Source organism: Lynx rufus, unplaced genomic scaffold (assembly GCF_022079265.1).
Source record: "Lynx rufus isolate CCGP_SWC_20201006 ecotype Redwood Valley unplaced genomic scaffold, mLynRuf1.p SCAF_1, whole genome shotgun sequence".
NCBI lineage: Eukaryota > Metazoa > Chordata > Mammalia > Carnivora > Felidae > Lynx > Lynx rufus.
This window is the reverse complement of record NW_025814823.1, coordinates 107115624-107128139: the sequence shown is the minus strand read 5'-3', so window position 1 is coordinate 107128139 and position 12516 is coordinate 107115624. Positions and strand designations below refer to the sequence as shown.

Genomic DNA, 12516 nt, shown 5'->3' with positions numbered 1-12516 from the left:
GGAACATAAATGGGTACACAGCTAGATGAAATGGGTTCACAGCTAGATGAAGACGGCAGGATCAACGAAAACTTGAAGGGAAGGACATTTAAACAAAAGGTTCCTTAAGACCTTCTATGTGATGTTAAGGCAATAAAGTACCAAATAAAACATTATAAGTTTCCATCTCTATTTTTAAATATCAATAATTTTGTTTACTCATCCATACAGAGTGAATGTCTCCAAAGTTGTATCTTCATATAAACAAAATCAACCTAATGTGTTTTCTATACTGTGTATTTGTTTTATGCCTTTCAGTTAGTTTTATGGTAAATGGAGAAACAAATATTTTTCAGTGAGTTTATTCTAAAATACCTATTTTTAACTATAATGTTCTTGCATTGCAAACATTTTTATTCTACAGGGTAGTCATAGTTATACAAAAGAAAAATTACAATTTTAGTATCAAAAGAAATGAGGTAATAACAATTTTAAATTTGCATAGTACATATTCCAAATAACTATTTATTGATAATTTTTAGTTTCTTTAATAGATAGAAGAAATATTCCCTAAAAGTGTAAATACCACAAAGTATTAAAAATAAAGCAAAATTAACTAAAATAATTACACAGTAATTACTAAAGTAATTACAAAGTAACTGTGTAATCTTGAGGTATCATGACTTCTCAAGGAACCTATTTTCATGTTTCTTCTATACCGGGAGACAAGAAAAATTTGAAAAGATAAAAAAATGAGTTAAGTTATAATTTACATATGTGTGCAGCTGAGTATATCAAACTCCAACGACCTGAAAACCAAACTACTCAAAACTGCAATACACCAAATGTCAAATCAAATTCTTACTAACACTAACCTTTAGGAAAACTATTTCAAACAAAATTGTATTTCTCTTCAAAACAAATTTCTGAAGGAAAAAAAAATCCCAGAGTATTTCATAAAACTAATTATCACAATAAAAGAACAGTTCCTAACTCAGATTATATAAACAACAGCCGCTGTTCAGGAAATAGAACGGCAGACAGAGACCAATTGTAGGGAACCAGTCATAATACTAAACAGTTACTTAACATCTTCATAACTTCTTCTATTTTCCCAGGTAACAAGCCCCCTTTATTTTGTGAATAAATCTATCATAAATGATACCCTATGAGTTAACTTTTCCTATGATTTAAAAACATGCATGTTAAATTTCCACCTGAAAATCTCCCAAGAAAACTTAAAACTGTTCGGAAACAAAGAGATGCAATTATACACCAAACCAAAACAACAACAGCAACAACCAACCAAGTACCAAATGCTAAAAGCTACAACCCAAGAGAATAAAATTAGTCCCCTTGTTAGAGACAGGAAATGGATAAGCACGTATATCAACACCAATAAAGCAAATAGAGGGGAAAGAGCATCTTCCAGAGATGTGACCATATATACAGATTCCTGCTTAAAGTTAAGGGCCATGTTAATAAAAAACACCTCCCACAGGCCTCGGCTCTGTGAAGAAAGTTATTCCCCACAATCACCCTTGTGTCCATACACGGCTGATGCTGTCATTTCCAAGCAAGAGAATAAACATAGTCATTGCCCCAGGCAATAAACTGGCAAGAATCTATAACATGTGAACATTTTCATCACAGCCTGTCTTACCTCATAAGACCAGACGCACTGAGTTCCACCAAAGCGTCGAACACATCGTCCTACTTCCACGTCCTCATGAGTCGTGTACATTTCTCTGAGGCATTCACCAATATGTGGCACCATCCTCCTGAGAACCTCTCGACTGAAGATCATGCCAGGTCCTCCCATACAGAAGTTCTCTCCAGGCTCCAGCCCCAATTTTCCAAGTTCTTCAATGTTCCCCAGGCCAGTCTGGCCCAGGTAGAGAGGCTTGCTGCTATTGAGTGATCGAAGAAACTCTTCTAACTTATCACCTACAAAGAGAAAGGCAACAATCTCTCCTTTTCCTAATTTCATAATCATTTAGAACATACAAAGTAAGGGAAAGACCTTTCAACATTGTGCACAAACTCCCCAAAAGTCATAATACAGCTGAAAGGAAGAAAGACCTCTCTGAATATTCTATTACTTTAAAACTATGAAATTTCCGTTACTAATTAAGTCATAATAAAATGTTCTTAACCTTCTACTCAAGGTCACTGGAAAACCTTAAGTATAATAATCACCAGACTTTTTTTTGTAAAAGGTGAGATTATGATAAGGAGATTAATGATAAATTTCTTAGCATATCTGAGTTAATGATAAAATTTTCAGAAAATAACAACATTTATATTCAGCACTGATTGGCAGATTGTTGATATCCGATTAGTATTTTTTCCTGATAAATTGGTCGTGTTTTGTCCTGAACTAAACTTGAGTCACATACAAACAAAAATTGAGAGAGAGAAAGAATATTAAAGTTGTGTTGGAATTTAACTTGGGAACTTTGAAAAGCACCTTTTTGGAAAAAATAAACATTTGTTAAAATAATAATATAATTGGTTTCCTTACAGTATGTAAGTTCATCAAGAAAAACCACTTAAACGTCAAATTGTGTAGCTAAAACACATTTGGTATTCTACAAAGCGACACAATGAAGTAGCCACCTTCTTTATATTCCCAGTCAGCATCTTTACTATCGTTTTTTTGATGAGAACTCATCTGCAGTCATTTATCTTGAAGCCACGCCACACCTCCCCCCCTCCCCCTTGGATTTCAGTGAGTTTTAGCTATTATTGGGTTCTTAATTCAAAATGCATTTCATTCTTAATAGAGATGGAATGAATATGGCACTTCGGTGTTCTGAAGGACAGTCTTTCAAACCATTAAGAGAAATGACAGAAGTAGATGCTGTTCGTGAATTTTAGAAATTCTCTGTCAAGTGTGGCAAACTTCTGCCAGGAAACCTTTGTGACTTCAACCATACACAGAAGACAAGGGGACTAGAAGGGATCTATCACTTATAGCTATAGATAGCTATACATCTGAAATCTGTCTGTAAGATACCATATTCATTAGAAAGGCAACCATTAATTTTTGTATCGAATCACCAATGGAATGACTTCGCTCTTCCCAACCTAACCCCAAGAAATCTCTAGTTATTACTCCACATTCACTCACTGAGCCAAAACGGAATTTGTTTGTTTTTCCTTGAATCCTGTGAAAGACTACCTGGATAAGGAGAAAGCAACGAGGCTTTCTTAACAGTAAGGAAGGGCTGCCCCCCTTTGACCAAGAAGCTGGGAAATGGAGGAAGCACTGGGAGACCCTACTTCAACACAACCCTGAGACTTCCCTTGCGCCCATCTCCATCTCCACAGCGGGCGGTACTGGGAAGATCTACTCCCGCGTTTAGGAACTTCTCCCTGCTGAGTTTAGAAACCTCTGGCCAGAGCCACCCACGATGAGGGTGAAAGACCGCGCCTCTTTTAAAACTGACAAAGTTTTCTCCTGCTGTGGCTGCGCGTGGTTTGGGGGAAGGACTCCAAGCCTCTGCTTATCGCCGCCGCCACCAAGATGGATTGGAAAGGATCCACATTAGTACATGCTAATACAGCTTGGAGCTCCTGGGGTCTGGATAAGTCACCCGCGCTCTCACCTTCTGCGCACCACCAATTCCTGAAAATGCTCTCCTCCGCCCGGGGTTTTATTGAGGTGGACGGGGGGCGGGGTGGGGGTTAGGGCCCGACTCTGTGCAGCACTGCTGTGGCTGGAAGGAGGTGCGCGCTGGAGCGATGTGGGTGTGGGTGCTCAAGGACTCCCGGTGCTTGACGGGGTCGTAAGAGAGGGAAGGAAACGCACAGGGAACGGTCCCGAATAGCGAAAATAATTCCTTAATCTCACCATTTCTGAAACCGCGCTAGATCCAATCAAAACAAAAGCGTTGTGGAATAACGCTAGAACACCCGTATCCAGACCGGCTCTCGCCCGCTTCCTCGGTCTTCCCTTCCTTTACTGAGGACACGCCCCTCTAGATAGATTTGGGAAACTACTACCACCCGGGCTTTCGGAGGATGACAGAGTAGGAAACGCCTTTGGCTAACCCTAAAGTCCCTTTCCTCAGCGTTGACACAGAGTGAAGAGTAGGGGCAAGCGCTGGGCGGAAAAGAGAACAGCAAGAGTGAGAAAGGCTAATAAAACCGGTCAGGTGTGAGGAGGGTCCAGACTGCAGCAGAAGAGGAGGAGCGGACTAGGCGTGGTGGGCGGATGCGAGGGGTGGGGACCGAGGGCTGGGGGCTGCAGGAGCTCAGAGCACGTGCTGGCAGCAAAGCAGAGAGGGGCTGGGCAGGGATTAGGGCTGGTTGCAGAGGAAGGATTCGGGAGAAGAGGGTGGGGGGCAGCGGGCAGGCGGGACAGCCGGCGCTGGGAGGTCACCTTTGATGTAGACATCGTCGTCGGCGCGCATAAACCACTCATACTTGTCCAGGTAGTGGTCGTGCATGTACTTGATCATCATGAAGGACTTTTTCTGGGGAGGGTAGGAGTCGTCCACCCCCGGTAGCGCGATGACAGGCAGGGGTGGCGGGGGCTGGCTCATTCCGGCGTTGGGGGGCTGCTCACTGGAAAAAAACTCCACGCGGCCAGGGATGAAGCGCGCCCAGGTCCGCTGCGCCGCTAGCGCGCGGCTGCCCAGGTACTTCTGCGCGGTCATCACTCCCACATACAGGAAATCCCGGGGTCGGGAGCTCGGGGCGGCAGCGCCCCCGTCCCCGCTGCCGTTGTGGCTACTCCCCGGCCGGCCGCTTCTCCGCTGCCCAGCCGCGCCCCCGTCCTCCTCCTCGGGTTCCCCTTCGGCCCCGGGGGCGCCTGGCAGCCCCGTTGCGCCTTCGGGCTCGCGTCCTCGCCGCCGCTGCTGCAGCGGAGGTGGCTGTTGCCAGGGGCTGCTCCGAAAACTGGTTGCTCCGGGCGCTGCCTGTGGCAGCGGCGGCCCCTGAAGCTCCTGGCGCGCGGGGGGCGGCGACTGCTCCAGCCGCGGCCGGGGCTGAGGTTGGGGGAGCGGCCGCTGCGCGCCAGCGCCGGGGCCAGCGGCCGAGCGGCCGTAGTAGGAGCAGAGGCTGGAGCCGCGTCTCTTCCTCTCGCTCAGCTCGGCCACTCTGGGGGCGATGAGCCAGGACGCGGCGGTGAAGCCCAGAACCAGCCCCAGTGCCACGCTCATCCACGGGCGGCGGGAGCGCACAGCCATCGCGACTGCCCCCGGCGCGGACGCTAGCTGAGTGGCTGCGGCGCTGCGCGCGGGTCCCGCGGCTCACACCCGCCCCTCCTCCGCCTCAGCGCCCCCAGCCCGGGCCGCTGCCCGCCGCCGAGGCGCCGACGCCGGCTCACGGTCGGGGCGCTCCGGGCGCCTGGCCCACTGCGGGTTGCCGCTGCCGGCCGCGCTCTCCCGCTCGGCTCTAGGTCCGGGCTCCGAACGAGGGTCGGGAGTGAAACTTCTCCCGGCGGCGGCAGTGGCGGCGGCAGCAGCGAGAGGAGCTGCTGGAGGAGGAGGTGGAGCGGCGGCGGCGGCAACGCGTCCGCTCCTAGGCTGCCACCCTGTCACTGGCGCGCCTGGTCCCTCCCTCCTCCCTCCTTCCCGAGCCCCCGCCCTCGCTCTCCGCCTCCCGCTCCCCCCCGCCGCCGGGCTCCGGACTGGCCCCGAGGAGGAGCCACGAGCAGCACCGCTGCCAGCCCGGGAGAAGCGAGAGCCGCGCTATTTCCCCGTCACCCGCCCTTGGACGCCCCCCGTCCCCGCCTCGGTCCAGAGCCGGCCTCCTCTCCGGAAGGAAACGATCCCGGTCGGGCCGCCTCCGGCTTCCAGCGCCGACGCCCCCTCGTTCCTCCTCCCACGGCCCTAGCTCTCCGTCCCATTTCCCGTCCCGTCCCGCCCCTCCGCCGGCCTCGCAACTCCCGCGTCCGGGGGCTCCACTGCCCTCCTCCCGGCGCGTCGGATCCACTGACCTCATCGGCGGAGCTCGGGTCCCAGAGCCCCCGGCAGGCGCCCGCAGCTGCCGCCCCGCTCGCCTCCCCCGGCCCACAGCGGGTGACGTCCCGGCGTGACCCTTCCCCACTCTGCCCCGCCCAGGTCCGTGCGCGCTCCCCTCTTCGCGTTTGCGGTGCTTTTCGCGTCTCCCGTGCTGCTGCTCCTCCGTGTCTCTGCTCTCCGCTCGGTGTCCCGCGCACTGCTGGGGGAACCATCTGTCCCATCCTAGGTCCGGGCTCTAGGACCTCACCTCCCAACCTTCCTAACTTCCCAGTTTCGCCTGCCTCCTTCACCACTCCTCTCCAGTCTATGCAGAGCACCGCTGTCCCTAGGTGTCTCTCCTAAGAAAATCTCAGAGGCAGACACTGACAGATAACGGTGAGTGGGGACCCAGTCCCCAAAGAACATAAAAATCCCATGTTCCCCACCTGTTGAGTTGGGAAGTGTGGGGCTGGTTCCTGGTCTCCGCCTCAGTTCTCCTACTGGCCTCTTGTCTAGAAGTGAGAACCATGAACTATTTTCAGTCTTGGTAAAAGACTTATTCACTGGGAGAGGCCAATGTTGGAGAAATGTGAACAAATTCTAGAGCCAATACCCAGAAGATTCAATTTAAGAAAATTCTTGTTACCCGCCCTCAATAAGTAAACTTAATCAGAAAATAAAATAGAAAATGTAATTTTTATTCTTGCCTATAAACTTTTTTATTTTCTTAGGCATGACAGGAAATGTCTTATTTGTCCAATTAGCAAGAAAGACATTCAGCGACAGAATCTCAAAAGAAGTTCAATTATATTGGCCAAGATTATTGAAAGTTACATGATGAAGAAATTGCCCAAAGATATGTAACATTTTGAGGAAGGGGACATTTAAAAACTCTCCAGAAGTTGTGAGTCTAATAGTTTGAGGTGCGTTTTGGCATTCCAAACCCTTTCCTCTTCAAATTTCAGTCTTCTGTTTTGTACATCAAACGCAAAGGGATGGTATTGAATAGCATTAGACATAGGGCTCAATCCCGCCAGGTGCTGGCGGCTTCCCTGGAACAGTAGGCCTGGCCAGAGCCCTCAGAGGAGTGGTTCTTTCCACACCAGTCACTGGCTGTGCATGAGCTCGTCTGACTAAACGTTTCATCCACTAGACAATGAAGCTCCTTTTCCATGTCTGTGTCTTGCCCAGAAACACTTGAGAATACAGATTAAGCTCTTTTTCAAAGTTTAATTTTAGTTAGAATACAAAACTAATCGAACCATCCCTTTCTGATTTAAAAATACATCCTCCTAAGAATTTTTTAACTTCCTAGAATAGTTCATTAGAACTCTCCCTATAATGGAAATTTTATTTATCTGTTCTGTCCTAAGGCAGCCACTAGCCATGTATGACTGTTGAGCACTTGAAATGTGGCTAATATAGTTTAGGAAATGAATCTAATTATTTTTTAATTTTTTAAAATGTTTATTTTTGAGAGAGAGAGAAATAGAGTGTGAGTGGGGAAGGGGCAGAGAGAGAGGGAGACAGAGAATCTGAAAGAGCCTCCAGGCTCTGAGCTGTCAAAACAGAGCCCACATGGGGCTCAAACCCACAAACCGTGAGATCGTGAACTGAGCTGATGTCCAAATGCCCTGAACCACCCATGTGCCCCTAATTAAGTTTTATTTAAATAGCCCTATATGTCTACCATGTTGGACAGTACATTTCCAGAGGAAATCCATAAGGTGTGGACCATAAGATGTGATCATAAGGTATGGTCAAGTGTGAAGAACACCTATACACCAGCTTACTTTCCCCTGAAATATCCAGCAGGGTTTCATTCTAATGAGTGCCATTCTTTTAGAAGATTACAAAATCATTAATTCTCATTGGCCACAAATAACCCACTCATCAGCTGTTATAATATTGTAAGATAAAGTTAATTTTATTCATTCATGTATTCAATAAATATGTACTAGAGATTAAGTATTAGGGTGGAAATATCAACAAGATATTCACTGCCACCTCTCATGAAGTTTATAATTCAGCGAGAAGACAGACATTAAGTGCCACACTACAAAATGAATACAGTGGTGACAAATTATATGAAGGGGAAGTACTTAGAAATTATTTACAAGAGCATCTGATTTATTCTGGGAGTCAGGGGAGCTACTTGGAGACATTGAAATAAAAAGTATTGAAATGATGTTCCATACTGGCTAAATGACCTTGGAAAATTATTTAAATTGTCTGAACTTTAGATATCTAATCTGAAAATACATTTCTGTGAGGATTAAGACATTATATATAAGTGCTTAGCCCAGTTTCTAGTTCATTGTAGGCACCCAGGAAATGTTAATTCTTCTCATTTTCCAAACCTTCATGATAAAATGCCTCAGATATCTCTTTACTTATTTTTAGTGATATTTATCCTTTCATTTATTTAACACATATTTATTTAGTATCTACCAAAATCCAGGTAATATTCCAGAGGAACAGGAATAAAAAAAACACAGTCCCTGACTTCATGGGGGTTATTCTACTAAGGAAATACTACACACACACACACACACACACACACACACACACACACCATGTAAGCATGCACACAAACACATATAATATGCTAGGTGATACAGGTTTTTTAAAAAAGTGGGTAGGTACAAGTGTTCTGTGAGGCCATCTTTGATTGGTCAGAGAAGTTCTTTCTGATAATTTTAGCACAGAACAGAAAAAAGTGAGGAAACTAACCATAAGGATATCTGTGGCAAGACTTTCCAGGAGGAGAGAACAGCCAACACAAAGGCTTGAGATATACATGGTTATACTGAGGAATAGCAAAGAAGCTGATGTGAGTTGGAACTGGGAGGGAGCTGGTGACCTGGTGGTCATTTAGGCTAGTGCCATTCAACAAAATCAGAATGTGAGCCATAAATATCAGTCCTGTAATTTAACTTTTTTCTTGTGGATACAGTTTTTTAAAAAGTGGTGAAATTAATTTAAATAACATATTTTACTCAACTCAGTGTATCCAAAATATTATTACTGCAACTTATATATAAATAATAATATAAAATTATTACGGGGAAAAGTTACATTCTTTTAATCAGTCCTAAGTTTTCAAAATCCATTGTGTATTTCACATCTTAATAGCACATCTAATTTCAAACCAGCTACATTTCACATGTTCAAAAGACACATCTAACTAGTGTCTATCACATCAGACTGAATATTTTGAGGCTTACAGACATTTGTAAAGGCTTGGTCTTTCATTCTGATTGATAACGAAGGTGTTGAGTAGAACGGTAGTATGTTTTTTATTTACTTATGTTTTACAAGGACCACTCTAGCTCCTGTGAGAAGAAAAAGTTAGGGAAGGACAAGGGTAGAATCAGGGAAAGCATTTAAAGCATTACTGATGTGACCTCCATGACATCCCACACAGTGTCTACACCTTTTCCCCATTTTTATTAAGTAGAAGTTTTGAGAAAGCTTTTCCTAAGAGTGTAATTTCGTATATGTTGAGATTCCTCAGGCTATTTATTTGGTATTTCCCAAGGTCAGTGGAGTAATTTTCCCATACTTACTTTAATTTTGAGATACATGAGTTTTCAGGTAGATGCTTTTCTGGAAAATTTCTACCAAGGGCTACATTTTTTTATTAAAACAAAGAATAGGGTAAAACATTCTAGGGAAAAGTTAACAACAACAACAACAAAACCTGTATTTGAATAAGAGGGGTGGTAAGTGACAAATTTGTATGGAAACTTTTTATCATTGAATAAAAATACTAAATATATACTAAAATATAGCCAGATCTGAATACTACATTGAAAGAAAGCTTGCAGAAGTGTATATAATTCTAATATTGCTGACCAAAAATGATAAGATTGTTGTTCTTACCTAAACAAGAATGTTTCAGTAGGTACACTAGTGAACCACCTGATTCATCTTGATGAAGCAGCTCAGCAGATTTTGAGGAAAGTAATAACAACAAAAGCTTCTAAAAAGTATGATGTTTTCCAGAAAAAAAAAATGCAAAACTGATTCCCTGTCTTCTCTCAATCCTTAGCAACTTTAACCAACCCAAAATCAAGTCTGAAGCACTTACAGAGAGCCATTCAGCAGGCTTCTCGGAAGGTACTCCATTCCATGTTTGAATTGATTGGAAAGAATTAGCAAGAACTTCAAAATCATAGACAAAGGCACAGATGCATTTAAAAGGGTGGCTATCATAGTTTGCTCAGGTACAAGAGTTAAAGGTAAATATTTAAATATATGGTTCAATGTACGGGTCTGCTACTAGGTGCAAGCCAGTTTAGGCTAGTTCTGACACTTCAATTTAGTATTTTACTCTGATATTTAGAATGTTATCATTTTTTCTTGACAGACCAAGGCTGAGCTGATTTCATTTGTGTGAAACAACTGTGGCATCTAGTGGCTAATAATCATAATGTAATTCTGTTTGTTTCTAAGGGGTAGATTGTGTTATATGGTATTTTTGACATTGCCAATCAATAGCTAGAGGAATCTCAATAAACAGAGAGTTCAGCATAGACACATAACAAGATGACTAATTATATGTTTGTTTCCTCAGAAATCAGCACATGAGGGAGTGATAGAAGTTCATATACTGAAATAGGAAAAGGTAATTGTTTAGAGCACATGATGACCCTAGGTAAGTTTTAGAGCCTAATTCTAATTAACATTTAGTTAATCAACTTGAAAATGTAGGGTTTTGGTTTTTTACACTGACTGGCTATTTGATCATGCTAAGGAATTATTAACTCCTTATTTAGATATGATAATTGTACTGTGGCTATGTTCCAAAATAAAGTTCTTATTTTTTCAGAACTACATACTGACATTTTTGTAGATGAGCTAACATGCAGACTGGAATTCAAATAACACAGGATTGAGGGAGGTGCTAAGTGGATGGCAATGTGGGTGGAGCTTGGCTGACCAGGGATTGATAACTGGACTGGGTTATTACTTTTGGGTAGATTTGGAATTTCCTGTAATAAAACCCTTAAAGAAAATATTTTGTTTAAAATCAACACACATACAACTTTTAAAAAAATATTTATTTATTTTTGAGAGACAGGGAGACAGAGCATGAGTGGGGAGCAGCAGAGAGGGAGGCACAGAATGTGAAGTAGGCTCCAGTCTCTGAGCTGTTGTACAGAGCACCCGACATGCGGCTCGAACTCACAAACCATGAGATCATGACCTGAATTGAAGTTGGATGTTTAACTGACTGAGCCACTCAGGCACCCTGACTTTTATTTTCTATAGATTTATCTGAGTATGAAGATGGTTCTTTCTTCAAAATCATCAATGTACTTTGAGAAGAAATAAGACTCCTGCTGTCACTTATGGAAGAGACAAGAGGTGACCCTATCAGAATTAAAACTTCTACTTCTTCCATCATCCCTGGGCTCCAATACGGTCTCTTCGACATAAGTAAAACGCCCAATCATGCTTTAACAAATAAAGAGGCACTATTTATGATGAGGACTTTTTTTCTTTTTAAGTACTAGTAATCTATGATTAGGCAGTGAGCTGTAAAATCTTCAGAGAGCTCCTAATCACCAATCTGAATTTATTCTAAAAAAGTTTTTTTTTTATTTTTCCTCCTTTCAGTACTCTCCAAAATATTAATAAGCTCCAATTCAATACTTTAATCTATCAAAAATTAAAATGCACATGCTACCTTCCTTCCTGTTTCTTTAACTTTTAAAACCCTGTAAATTACTATCTTTTCCTCCCCTACAGATGACTGCTGTTGAAAAGAAATATAATATGATCCACATATGTAAAGAAAAATTTTTAGTTGCCACATTCTGTAAAGTAAAAACAGGTGATGTGAATCTTAAATAAAATACTTTATTTTATTTTATCCAGCATAGCCATTTCTGACTATTAAGTCCGAAAGCTCATTTTCTGATTAACAAAGACAAATGGATTTCAGAACATTCACAGGATTTATTGTGCTTTCTTAAGTATCAATATACAAATACTTTGCATATGGTTACATAAATATGATGTATACATGTGCATGCAGGTGTGTGTGTGTGTGTGTGTGTGTGTGTGTGTGTTTATAGCCAGACTACCATTACAGAATAAACATAAGAAGAGAAGTTAGGGGGACGTTTCTGTCATGCAGCAATTTCAGGATATTTTACTAAGATGCGAGAAAGGTTAAATATCACATCTCTCAACCCATTGTCATTGCATTTTGAGAGAGTAAGGCAGGAATAGTTTTAGTTCATTTGACGACTGCTGCTTCCAGTAGTGGACTTTTATTTAAATTCATAGTGAGCTAATAATGACACATCTTTCAATTGTCTTGAAAGTCATGGATGGCAATAAAATATTAGCAGTGGGAGGACAGAACTTTTATTTTCTGCCACTCTCCAACTTTTTTTGTTTGTTTTGGAACATATACATACGTTCATAAAATGTTTTTTCATTTAAAATATAGTAGGTTTGTTATTTCTGTATGAGTCATTATGTCATTTTTTTCTAATTTTTAATTTCTCACACTAAAAATACTTGGGATCCTCATTGATTTTTAAGACTGTAAAGAGCTTTCAAAAACCAA

The 12516-nt window shown here is 42.9% G+C and overlaps 1 protein-coding gene across 1 annotated transcript in view; it reads right to left on the bottom strand.

The window, feature by feature from the left end:
• CHSY3 (chondroitin sulfate synthase 3) overlaps nt 1-5174 on the bottom strand; it is a 288356-nt gene extending 283182 nt beyond the window's left edge. The window contains exons 1-2 of the mRNA XM_047084198.1: nt 4367-5174; nt 1643-1926 (exon numbers count right to left, since the gene is read on the bottom strand). Coding sequence (XP_046940154.1) covers nt 1643-1926; nt 4367-5174 — 1092 coding nt within the window. The remainder of the gene's footprint in view (nt 1-1642; nt 1927-4366) is intronic.
• Between the last annotated feature and the right edge of the window lie 7342 nt (nt 5175-12516).